The 12,788-nt window shown below is 51.6% G+C and overlaps 1 protein-coding gene across 1 annotated transcript; it reads right to left on the minus strand.

The window, feature by feature from the left end:
* Window positions 1–185: 185 nt before the first annotated feature.
* Window positions 186–10,817, minus strand: LOC147226921 (uncharacterized). Its single transcript, XM_086159393.1, has 6 exons — window positions 10,357–10,817; window positions 5,627–5,859; window positions 4,160–4,346; window positions 3,964–4,059; window positions 3,346–3,859; window positions 186–3,276 (listed from the first exon to the last, which is right to left on the minus strand). The coding sequence occupies exons 1-6, from the start codon at window positions 10,381–10,383 to the stop codon at window positions 2,375–2,377; spliced, it is 1,959 nt and encodes a 652-aa protein (XP_086015519.1). The 5' UTR covers window positions 10,384–10,817; the 3' UTR covers window positions 186–2,374.
* Between the last annotated feature and the right edge of the window lie 1,971 nt (window positions 10,818–12,788).

Below are 12,788 nucleotides of genomic sequence, written 5' to 3' on the forward strand. Positions count from 1 at the left end.
CAGAGCAGGACTGCCGGAGACAGCGCGTCCGCAGGCGGGGGAGCCTCACATTCCCGCCCCGTCACTCTGTTGTAACCGCGATCGGCTAAGAACTCGCGATCTCTGACCCCGAGCTGTGACCCTTGACCTCCAGCTCTGAACCCCAACCCCCCCCCCCCACCCCCCATTGGTCGCCCCGACACCGAGTCACGGCCGTGAAAAGAAAGGCAGGGCGTTGTTATTGTTGTTGGGGAAAAAAGGTCAAATCTGATTCATCGACGGATAAAGAGTATGTGTGTGAGTGTGTGTTTTGCAGATCCCTGGGCGTGTGATCCTGATGATGTCATCACAATGTCTGCCGCTGCCGGTGCACCCCGGGAACCGTTGTTTTGTAGCGACGGCCAGGCAGCTGTCTTTCTGCGCTGGCGAGCCCGACATCTTGTTAGCATGTGTTTATCGTGTCTCGCACAACCCGGCTTAGCTGTTTGTCTCTATGCTAAGCTAACCTGAGTCACATTCCGGTTTTTGAATTTGAAGGACATGATATTGTCAAAGCCGTGTTGGTGATGCTAACATTAGCGGCTGGATGTTAACAGATGGTTTTTAGCAACATTAGCATTGTTTTTGGAGTTGCCGGACAACACGCATTTCAGATACTTTGATTAGACACTCAGATTCACCTTTTATTCGTTTCTTTAACGCGTTTTCACCCACAAGTTCAACCTTTGGCCACGTGAGGTCTGGCGGTTCAGGAACCACCTCCTCCTCAAACTCCACCTCCACCTGATCACAGGTCCGTCAGTGGGGGAGCAAAACAAAACAAAAAAAAAAAAAAAAGACACCTGACTTTGGCACATTTTGGACCGAACCGTGAGAGGCTATGCTAATCGGGAGTTAGCATGCGGGTTCAAACACCGATACACGGGAAGGCAGGATGCCGGCCAACAGCATCCTTTCAGGCAAGATGGAGAACAATATATATTTATATATATTAAAAAAACGAATGTGATTATAAAATATAAATTTAACGTTGAACAGATTGTCCTGGAACCTCTGTCTTTGGCTAAACTCTACAAACAAGTCAGTATCAAACATTAGACTCTGGTGCTCTCTCCCTCACACACACACACACACACACACACGTTGATAAAAGAAATATATCGATTTGACCCCCAGCCATGCGACCTGGGCTCCCCACGTAAACAGAATATGAAAATAAAAAGGGACTTTTATGATATTTGACAGGTTCTCGAAGTAACTCCCCGTCAGACGGGGACGTTAATCCCTGATTCGTGTCCTTCAGGTTCTCCTCGTCACTCGGTCAAATTCTCCCGATGGAGTTTGCCGTTTGTCAACCAGGGGTGGGTGTTGGCGGAGGGCCGGAGGGCGCGGCGTCCTGCAATCCACCACCGCTCCCTGGTGATGTTGCATTTCCTCGCGGTTATTTGGAGAGCGCATCATCAGTCACCTTCATCCCTTGATCGATAATCATCTGTATCTTATGTAAATATGAAAATGAAATCGACGATTCAACTTTATTGCTTTTCTTTGAGCGCGTTCCGTGGGGTTCGGCTCCTTTTAAACGCCGTAGGAAAATTGGTCCAAGGAGCCGCTGGTTTTCGGCGTCCCCGTCGGCCATCTTGACCTGACGCTCTCTTCCTGTCGTCCAGAAGTGGACGAGCTTTGGATTGTCTTCCCCTCCCTGGCTGAAGCTCCTCCTGCTGGTGAACTGAGTTGTGAGCGCCTGGCAGCTGATGGTCTTGCAGAGTCATGATTGTCCGCTGAGATCCTGAGCGCAGATCTTTGTGTCGGTGTACGGTAATCGGAAAGGAACTGGGGCGTCTCTCCCGTCCGAGAAAAGCTGGAGTTGCGTGACGGCTTTTTGTCCTGTGGATCCAAGCATAGGGGTTCTGGTTCTACTAAACAAGAACCCTAGAACCTTCCTTCTCCAACATTCAGTTGACCTTTTGTCTCTTCTTGATGTTCCACAGGTTCAGAGAACCAATCAGGTGATGTCAGACTTGAGATTCCAGAACGTCTTATCTAATACGCCATACTTGTAGTTCCGTAGTTTGACCACTGGGAATGTACCCGACTTCAAAGTTTAGGGTTCTAAAAGTAATTGTAAGGTCATTGCAGGTAAATATATTTAATTTTTCATGATATTTGAATTCTTTTTCTGAAGCTTTCTTGCTAGCTGGGTGAGCGCTATTAGTCTATTCATGTTCCAGGTTGTGACCGATAACGTTAAAGCGGCCTCTTCTTTTTGGGTCCAGTGACTGGACTCATACGTGCAGTGATTGTTGTGGACAAACTGGAACCAAGGTAACTGTCCTCCCCCAAAAAGTTGTCAGAAGTGGGTTTGGTTCCCTGTCAGGCAGTTGTAGCCTACTGGTCAGACAGTCGTAACGGACAGCAGAGGACTGGGACACAGCTGACTGTCCGCCTCCACCCTGGTCCCGTGGGTGAGCAGCTCCTCCACCGTCGTCCAGTCGTCGAGCAGCTTGCTGTTCCTCAGCCGGTTCTGCTTCATGTGGCTCAGCTCCAGCACCGTCTGCGCCGACAGTGACCCCTGGCCTCCCCCGGGTGACTCGTCACCCCCCCGCCGCTCTCTATGTTGCCGCGACAACGCGAGGTGGCGTCTCCTCTCGTTGCGGCTCCAGTACCTCCCCGCCTCGCCCTCGAGTTCCCGCCCGCAGTCCCCACGCACTTCCTCGTCGGTGGTGACTTCGCTGCGCTCCCGGGCCAGTCGGTATGCTCGGGCCCTGAGCAGCTGGTTCCTGACCGACTTCTGATTGGACAGTCTGGAGCGGGGGGACGGCGGGGAGTGGGGGCCGCGCTGGGGGGCGCCCAGCGTGCTGTAAAATGGAGCGGGGGCGTTTTTCTGGTTGCTGGTTCGATTCCCGAGAGTCTGGAAGCCGCGCCAGTCGGATACGCCGCTGGAGACCGAGCCCAGACTCTTGGGGAGGGAATCGTCCTCATGGCTGGAGCCCTGGCTGGCTCGTACTGGGTTCTGGTGGCCGGTCAGGCCGGTTCTGTCCACGCTGAGATGACTGGTCGGGTGGTAATTGCTGGGGTAACTGGCCCGGCTCCTCGGCCCCAGCGTGTTGCTGACTGGACCCTGGCTGTTCTGAAGTCTCTTTGGGTCCACCATGTTGGGGTGACTCGCCCTGCGATGCCGCTGCCCTTCGCTCAGATCTGTTATGGTTTGACTCCGCCCAGGCCCCTCCATGGCACCGCCCCCTGCCTGCTGCTCCAGCCAGAAGGCCCTTCGCTGGCAGGGTTCTGTCCGACAGCCTGCCGGGACAGAACAGAGTCAGCCCCCGAGGAACTAGGACCTCGTATTTCCAGCGCGGATATACTCACCGACAGAAGGCGAGGGGGGCGAGCGGTGCCGCGGAAGGGTGGGGCTCCTCTCGGCTCGGTGGAAATGGACCGTCGTGGTGGTGCTGTTCCCCACTGTGCAGCGGGACGCCTGCGGGGCCGCGGGGTGGGCCATCAGCGTGGTCTCGGGGATGGACTCCAAATCCCAGCGTCCCCGCTGCTCCCGAGGGGAGTGGCCCTGGCGCAGGTGGTGGTGGTGAGCTTGCCTGTGGGCGTGGCTCCCGTGGATCTTGTGGAGGCGCCTGTGCTCCCCGGTGCTGACGCTGTGGAAGCCCGAGTCGCTGGGCTCGGAGGAGATCAGTGACTCGGAGGAAGAGGAGGAGCCCTGCGACGAAGGGGTGTGGCCCGGCAGGGACGACATGGCGTCCGTCTCGGCCTCGGACAGAGGCACTCGATGGTGGGGGCTGTCTGGACCACATCCCAGCCCGCTGTCCAGTTCGCTGAGGGGAAGGTAACCCAGGGGACGGTCGGGCCTCCAGGCAGCACAGTGGTCAGACTATGGGTTAGATAAACAATATGGCAGAAAGGGAGTTAGGGGGACTTCGAGTTGGCGCCTCGAAGTCAGAGGTCACTGACTCGGTTGGAGGACAATCCCTTTACCTGTCTTGGAAAGTTCTTGGGCTCCATTTCCTCTGTGTTGTAGCAGCCGATCAGACAGCTCTCCGAGTTTGGCTGGTAGTGCATCATGTCGGGAGCCTGATGGGGTGAAAAAAAGGTGTCATTGGAACCAAAATTTGAGGGAATCGACAATCTTCATCGCATGTTGTGACTTGAGGTTTCAGAAACATTGACTCACCTGGTAGTCCAGTCTGTCCAGGTGGTCTAAGCTGTAGGAGACGCTGGGCAGGTAGTTGTTGCCCGGATGTTGGTCATTTGAGCCCCTGGGCAGGTAGCCATTGGGCGGGTAGACATCCGGTGACATCATCATGTGATTACTGGCTGGATACATGTCAGGTGACATAGTCATGTTGTCATAGAAGGCCCTGTGAAGAGGAAAACGTTTGACATGTATGCCAAATTTTGAGTTCATGGATGAAATAGGTCTGTAAAAGAGGTACTAAAGGACTGTTATCACTCGGGATTATTCATGACCAGGTGTCCAGGTGAAATGACATAATCCCTGAAATCCCACTGGCCTCATGAATATTTATAGTCCTCATCCACATTCATGATGATGGCGTGTGTTCCACTGACAGCTGTCTCAGCAGAACAAGCCTCCACTCATGAATATTTACGAAAAGACTGGGGGACTGGATGGAGCGTCCCGCTGACTTTGCAAGCCCAATGTGCCGCAAACTCCCGCGGGGAAGAACGTGCTGTCCCTTTATCTCACTGAGAGACAGTAGGACAAGGTCTAACTCTGTGCACTGAGCTGAAAAGCCTGCAGTTCAAGGCCGGTGCCAAAAAAACCATCGGCACTTTTTGTGCCCATTCCGAAGTTCTCTCCGTGGCGCGGAAAGTGTTTGCCGCTTCCGCATTCACCTTTGGTCCAACAAGTGTGTCCTTCTTCCGGAACCCCACCTCCTGCAAGATGAAGGATTTCATCCTATCTCAACGTTGATAGCCCCGGATGCCCCATTTGTCCTAAGTCTTAGCATTCTCCCAATGGCAGCCCTTAACCCCAATCCAGAAAGGATACCCTTGTTTGCAGCGCTTCACCAAGAGCCCGGCCGTCACCCAGGTCCAGTTCCGTTCTGCAATCCTCTTCTAGAAACATGTACACTTTTGTTGATTCCAGCGTCGCAAACAGAGAGTCTAACCTTGGAGTTTAAACTCCAGACTCCCAATTTTTCTTGTCATGTCACTGTTAGATTAATACTCTTGTCACTGCAGTTACACAGTAGATCACCGGCTCCGGCGCAACCCTCAGCTTCCCCCAGGCTACCTCCATCTCAAAATCCTTTCTCCGCGGTTCCGGACCCCAGAACCCCAGATCTGCAAATTGGCATATACGAAACACCTCTGCCTCACAGCAAGAAGGTCCGTCCTATGTGGCGACTCCATGTTCTCCACATGTAGGCGTGGGGTCCTCCGGGTTTTCCTTCCACAGTCCAAAAACGTACCTGAGGTTCACTGGAGACTCCAAATTGCCCAGAAGTACGAACGGTTGTATGTTCTATACGGCCGCCAGGTCTATGGTGAACCAAGCCCCTTGCCCAACGACAGCTGGGACCGGCCTCAGCACCCGCGACCCTGCACTGTAGGGTCTTTTTTTTTCCCTTAAAGGTAGAGTTACCCCCTGCAGAGCCGGCCTCTTACCCACCCAGCAGTGTAGCCATCCCTCTGAGGCTCCTCCCCCTCCATCAGCCCCATGGCTCTCAGCGCCTCCCAGTGTCGCTCGGTGGGAGCGCCGCACTCCACCGGACAGCGGGACCGCCTCCTCCTTTGGCCCCGCCCCTTTTTGCCATCCACCTGCATGGTGATGGGCTGCCCGTACTCGTCCACAAAGTGCAGCTCCTCCCGGCGGCGGCGGCGAGGGGCCTCGTGAGCCCTGGCCTGAGGAGAGATGGCGAGCCGAAGGTGAGATGATTGACCGCCATGTTTCTTTCCGTCCTCCGATCGGATTTTTTAAACCAACATTTGTTCAGATGACAAAGAATTTGACATTTGATTTAAACGTCTGATACGCTGTGACGGTCATTTATCCTAGCGGGGGCGGAGCCTCCGGACCAGTCACGCAGTAAGTGATAATTAGTGGAAGCAGCTGCTCTGTGGCAGAACATCGCACATGGAGTTTGGACTGCAGAGCCCTGATGTAGGACACGGAACGTGGACGATGGGTTATTATGTAACCTCGGCTCATTGACGGTGTAATTACTATGTTATTAACGTGAGCTAAACCATGTCCAAAACCTGCTGATGCTGAAGTTCCTCACCAGAGAGGATGGATACGAGTAGCACCATTCTGTCAGATCGGGATGTCTCAAACGGCGGTGACGTGCGCGTGCTTGCTTGCATGCGTGCGTGTTGGTGTGTGTGTGTGTGTGTGTGTTCGCGTCCCGATGTGTGTTTTCGTGCGTTACGACGCGACGCTGGGAAGTTGAGATGTGGCGAAGTTAAAGAGGCTGGCGATGTAGGTCAGGATGCAGCAGCGCTCGGTGACCCCGGACCTGCACCCAAGACTCTACACTGGGCTGAGGGCCCTGAGGCGCACACACACACACACACACACACACATATCCAGTGAAATGAGAGCGTGAGAGTGATGCCTGGAGAATCGCGTTACGCTCCAGTGGACTTTGACAGTAACTCAGAGTGACTCCCCTTCCCGCTCCCTCCGCTTCCCCCTCCTGTGTCCTGGTCCGCTATCGGTTCTCCATTTCTAGAAAATATCAAATTTCCTCCTTCAGGCGTGAGCTTTTATTTTCTAGGTTTATTTTGGGTCAAAGCTAAAATCAAAAACAAAAAAATCTCACTTATATTTTATTGTTTTTTTTCTGAGTCTGGCATGAAAGTTAAAATAGAATCTTCTTCTTTTCCTTTGGGCTTTTCCCTGCAGGGGTCGCCACACCAGCTCACTTCCTATCCTCTCTCACTACGTCCATAAATCTTTGGTTTTCCTCTAGACCTCCTGCCTGGCAGCTCCAATTCCAGCATCCGTCTACCAATATATTCACTTTCCCTTTTCTGTACATGACTCAACCATCTCATTCTGGCTTCTCTGACCTTCTCTCCAAAACATCGAACATGTGCTCTCCCTCTGATAGACTCATTCCTGATCCTATCCGTCCTGGTCACTCCCAAAGAGAACCTCAGCATCTTCATCTCCGCAACCTCCAGCTCTGCCTCCTGTCCAGCATCGCTGGTCTCACCACTGTCTTGTACTCCCTTCCTGTCATTCTGGCTGATAGTCTTCTATCTCTTCGTACCCCTGACACTTTTCTCCACCCATTCTAACCTGCCTGGACCTGTTTCTTCACCTCTGCTCTGGACTGTTGACCCTAAGTACTGGGAGTCCTCCAACTTCTTGCTCTCCACTTCCTGTAGCCTCACCGTTCCACCCGGGCTCCTCTCATTCCCGCACATATATTCTGTCTTGCCACGACTAGCCTTCATTCCTCGCCTTTCCAGTGCATACCTCCACCTCTCTAGATTTTCCTGTCTCCTGCTCTCACTACAGATCACAATGTCATCTGCAAACATCATGGTCCATGATGTAGCCCTACCTCCACCTTGAACTCCTCTGTCACTCCAAAAGCACACCTCACCACTGTCTCACAGCTAGCATACATGTCCTTCTCTGCCGCTAACTTCTTCATACAGTACTATAGTTCCTCTCTCTGCGCCCTTTATTATGCTTTTTCTGGGTCTCCAAAGAGATGCAGCTTCCTCTGTACTTCTCTGTTAGCATTCTCATAGCAAGTACTGCATCCGTAGTACTCTTTCTAGGCATGAGCCCATACTGCTGTTCACAAATGCTGAATTCTGCTCTCAGTCTAGTTTACACTACTCTTTCCCATAAGGTCATTGTATGGCTCATCAACTTATCCCTCTAAAGCGACCGCAAATCTGCACATCCCCCTTATTCTTAAAAATGTACATCTTCACACTTCTTCTCCCTTCCTTGGGCATCTCCTCACTCTCTAACATCCAGTTGAATAATCTAACCAAAAACTCTATCACTGCCTCTCCTAGACACTTCCATACCTCCAGGTATACCAGGTATATCATCAGGTACAACTGCCTTTCCACTCCTCATCCTCTTCAGTGCCTTCCTCACTTCACTTACACTAATCTCTGCTACTCTCCATCCTCCCATCTCTAGCTCTCTTTTTCACCAACCTGTATAGATCATTCTCACCCTCCTTACTGTCCTACCAAGCATACAAGTCACTGTACACCCTTTGTCTTGCCTTTGCTACCTCTACCTTTACCTTGTGCTGCATTTATCAGGTCCCCTCAGTCCTATCAAACTCCTCCAAGATAACTCCTAATCCATTTGTCTGCTCCATTAATAACAATAACAGTAATAATAATAATAGCATTGACATTACTATTATTATTATATGTTATATTATTATTATTATTATTATTGTATGATATTATTATTTATAACAACATTAATAATAATAGCAATAATAACGATAATAATAAGAATCATTATTATGATTATTATCATAATAATGATAATAATAGTTTGTGTGTGTGTGTGTGTGTGTGTGTGTGTGTTTTGGGGGTCATATTAACCCTGTTATTGTTCCACTTCCTGTCATACTGTCTCACAAGCTCCGCCCCCTGATGTTGCCACTCAAACCAAGGGTCACGGAGCGCCGGCCCACTTAATGCCAGCCTCGTGCACACTCCTCACATGCACACGTGCACACCTGTCTCATGCTTGTAATTTGTAATTATTGAGGCACGTCAACATCGTCATGACGACATATCCTCGACCTCGCCGCCATCAGGTCCACTTTGACCTCCTGTCAGAGTGTGTGCGCATGCGTGTGTGTGTGTGTGTGTGTGTGTGTGTGTGTGTGTGTGTGTGTGTGTGTGTGCGTCCTGGTCTGGATGAAAGGCTTTCAGCATCGGAACTGGATAATCATATCCCCGCTGCTCGGGATGACATGGCTGTTGAAGCACCAGGCGATAAAAACATGGCGGCGCGTCATTCCGGCGCCATTCGGCGGCGAAACGGAAAAAAAGAAAAGCGAAACTCGTCAAGAGTCAATTGTTATTGCTCGGTGCGTAACAGCAGAGAAACAAAGAATTTGTGGTCCAGAAATGTAGTTCGCAAGGCCAGGCAACAATGAAGACGTGGAGGTTCCAGGATGACCCTCAGATGTTTCAAAAAGCAGTTTAATGCAATATGAATAAGGAAATTAGATTTAAAAAAAATAATTTTAATTTAGATCATAATACGAAAAATAAAATCCTACATCCTCCAATCATAGCAGTGAAGAGGGACTTCAAACCCGATGGAGTTTCGCCCGCTAACAATGCTAATTACATGTTATTACATTGTTGTTACTTGTTATAACACGTCAGCAAAATAGGACGTGACAGTCTGAGGGTTCGTAGCAAGCGGCGATGTTGGAGAGAACCCAGGAGATGTGACAGCGCCGAGATGATGAGGACGATGATGACGACGGGCGGCCGGAGACGGAGACGAAGATGGTTTTTCGCGGGGAGTTAATGAAGTGAAAGGAAACGAGTGAGTTCAGAGACGAGACGCTGCCCACCGGCTTCTGGGGCCAAAACCACACTGTGTGTGTTATTTCTCTCTGTGCCTCCTCGGCCTGCGTACACACACACACACTCACACACACACACACACGCACACACACGCACACACACACACACACCCTCAAGCCCCCATCCAGCTTCTCCCTCAGCCATTGTCAGGGTGCACCATCACTGTTAGAGCCGTGTGTGTGCGTGCGTGCGCGTGTGTTTGTGTGTGTGTGTGTGTGTCTGTGTGTGTGTGTGTGTGTGTTTGTGTGTGTGTGTGGCAGGTATTCCTCATGCTGTGAGGACACCCATCTGTTTACATAACATCTGTTTATCATCTCCTTTCTTTCATCGATTGACATAAGGCCAGGAAGTGATGAGCTCGTCAAATAACCTGTGTGTGTGTGTGTGTGTGTGTGTGTGTGTGTGTGTGTGTGTGTGTGTGTGTGTGTGTGTGTGTGTGTGTGTGGTCTCACTAAAGAAGGAAAGGCAGCCAAACACACACACACACACACACACATACACGTGATGTTCCGTAGAGAGGTTGGTGTTTTGGTTCGGAAATTATCTGGATGTGAGATCCTCCTCCTGCTGCGTATGCGCGCATGTGCATGCGTGTGTGTGTGTGTGTGTGTGTGTGTGTGTGTGTGCGTGCATTCGTCTGCACAGCAGCCATTGCTCCTGACGTACATACATAAATCTGTTTACATTGTGGCAAGAGGGAGCAAGTTGTGTTGAGATGCTAACACCGTGTGTGTGTGTGAGTGTGTGTGTGTGTGTGTGACATCACACACACACGCACACACACCTGCAGAGGTCACTCACCTTGGTCCGAGTGAATCGACAACCCATTCTGACTTTTCCTCGGTCGCGCAGACAGATGGAGAGAGAGGGAGAGAGAGAAGGAGGGCGGGAGCTGCGAAGGCGTGGACGAAGGGATGGAGAGAACGGAGAGAGGAAGAGAGTTTGTGGCGCCTGGTTCGCCCGGCAGGTCACATGTCCCAAACTCCGGCGGCGGCGGCGGCGAGCTCATCAGCTGCCCTCACGGTGAGAGACTACAACTCCCATGATGCTGCGGGGCGGAGAGCAGCAGCAGCAGCAGCGGCGGCGGCGGCGGCGGCAGCAGAAGCTGGGCTGCAGCTCCATCACCTCCAGCACCTCCAGCAGCTTCTAGAGCTTCTGCATCTCCAACCGGCAGGAACCACCAGAGCAGAGCGGGGCGAGCGAGGCAGAGATGACTGGGTGAGAGAGAGAGAGAGAGACGGAGGTGAGCGTGGCGACCGTCCTCTGACACCCCCTCCTCCTTTCTTATCCTCCTCCTTTCTTGTCCTCCTCTCTCTCCCTCGCTCCCGCTGCAGCTCACCGGACCGCCGGCCAATAGCAGAGCCCAGATGCAAAGAGGAGGGCAGGAGGACAGCTGATTGGTCGACAGCTGCGTCAATTCAAACATCCATTCAGGATTTCTCTCACTCTGTTTCTCTCTCTCACTATCTCTTTCACTGTTGTCTCTCTTTCTATCTCTGTGTTTCTGTGATTTCAGACTTTTCAGACACTGGTAACTCTCACAGACACTGCAGAACTCGCAGTATTTGTACCCCCATAGTACATTCAGTACACACAGTACTGCATCTTGACCCGTGCAGGAAGCGAGGATGACGAGTCGGATGAAGGACGGGAGTTTGTTGTGCTGCAGTCCAGCAGGTGTCTGGAAGGTAAAAGTACCCCTGGTGGTTTTATTGATTGTTTCTATTGAAACTTGATTCGCAAATGAACATTGTCTCGGCAGACCTTATCGGTGAGCAGATTTTATGTCAGGAAAACACCGACTGAAAGTGAAGAGTGAGTTCATCTTCCTCCCGAAGAGGCTGCCGGAATTTGTCGACGGATGTCGTGTCACAAAAAACCAGATTGGTGTCGCAAAAATCCAACACTGGACGTCACAACATCCATTCTACCACAGCATCCGACTCCTCGGAAGAGGAGGGCACTGCTGTGTCCTCTGATGGTCTGTACCTTCCTACAGTGGCTTCCACGTCCATCCAGTCACCTGCTATGTCCTGCAGTGTCCTCTGATGGTCTGCACTGTCCTACAGTGGCCTGCAGTGGTCTACGCTGTACTGGGGTGGCCTGCTCCACCCTGCATTGCCCTCTTTTGGGCTGCATTGTCCTACAGTGGCCTGCACCGGTCTACACTGTACTGTGGTGGCCTGCACTACCCTGCACTGCCCTCTTTTGGGCTGCACTGTCTTACAGTAGACTGCACCGGCAGACAGTGGCCTGCACTGCCCTGTGATAGTCAACTCTGTCCTACAGTGGTCAGCATCAAGACCGTAAACTGCCCTCTGGTGGTCTGCACCATCCTACAGTGGTATGCACTGTCCTAAAGTGGCTTACACTGTCCCGTGTTAGCCTGCATTGTCCTACAATAGTCTGCACTGTACCATGATGGCCTGCACTTTCCTTTGGTGACTGCATAGTCTAATGATGACCCTCACTGTCCATACAGTGGTCTGCATTGTCCTGCAGTGGCCTGCACTGTCCTACAATGACCTACACTGTCCCCAACGGCCCTCTGGTAGCCTGCAGTGTCCTGCAGTGGTGTGCATCATCCTCTGGTGGTCCTTGTTGTCCTTTGGTGGCCTACATTGTCCAGTGGTATCCTGCACTGTCCTATTCAGTCTTGTTGTTGCTGGCCTGCGGTGGCCTGCATTGTAGAGGAGTGGCTTGCACTGGCCTGGAGCCGATCACAGCTGACATTGGATCAAGAGGCAGGGTTTAACTTTGGAGGGTCAGCTGTCAATCACAGAGAAGGGGAAAAACATGGAGAGAACCAAGCTGGAGGACATCTAACAGAGACTTCGGGGACTCCCAGGAACTCCAGATCCTACTGTGATGACGTGATCTGATGTGAAGTGGAGAAGGTTATATTCATGAGCGTTGCGTTTCCTCCGTGACAATTGTCGCCCTCCTCCTCTTCCCGCTCGTTCATCCCTCCATCGGGTTTATTTCTGGCCTTTTTCTTGTATTTTCGCGGTGCCTTCGGAGGTGGGTTTTTAACCTGGTGTGGGAAAAGCCCTTAAATATTTCAGCCTCAAGAAACATGCAAAAAGAATGGAGGTGGAGGGGGAGGGGACAGGGAGCGGAGGACAGCCGCTAACTTCTTCTTTATTTCTATTCACTCATTTCTTGATGATTTGATGATCCTTTATTGCAGGTTAAAGGATCATTTCCTGTTTATTTCTGGATTCTTCACATCC

Source organism: Fistularia commersonii, chromosome 14 (genome assembly GCF_037954325.1).
Source record: "Fistularia commersonii isolate RoL2024-O1a breed Wild chromosome 14, RoL_Fcom_v1.0, whole genome shotgun sequence".
Lineage (NCBI taxonomy): Eukaryota > Metazoa > Chordata > Actinopteri > Syngnathiformes > Fistulariidae > Fistularia > Fistularia commersonii.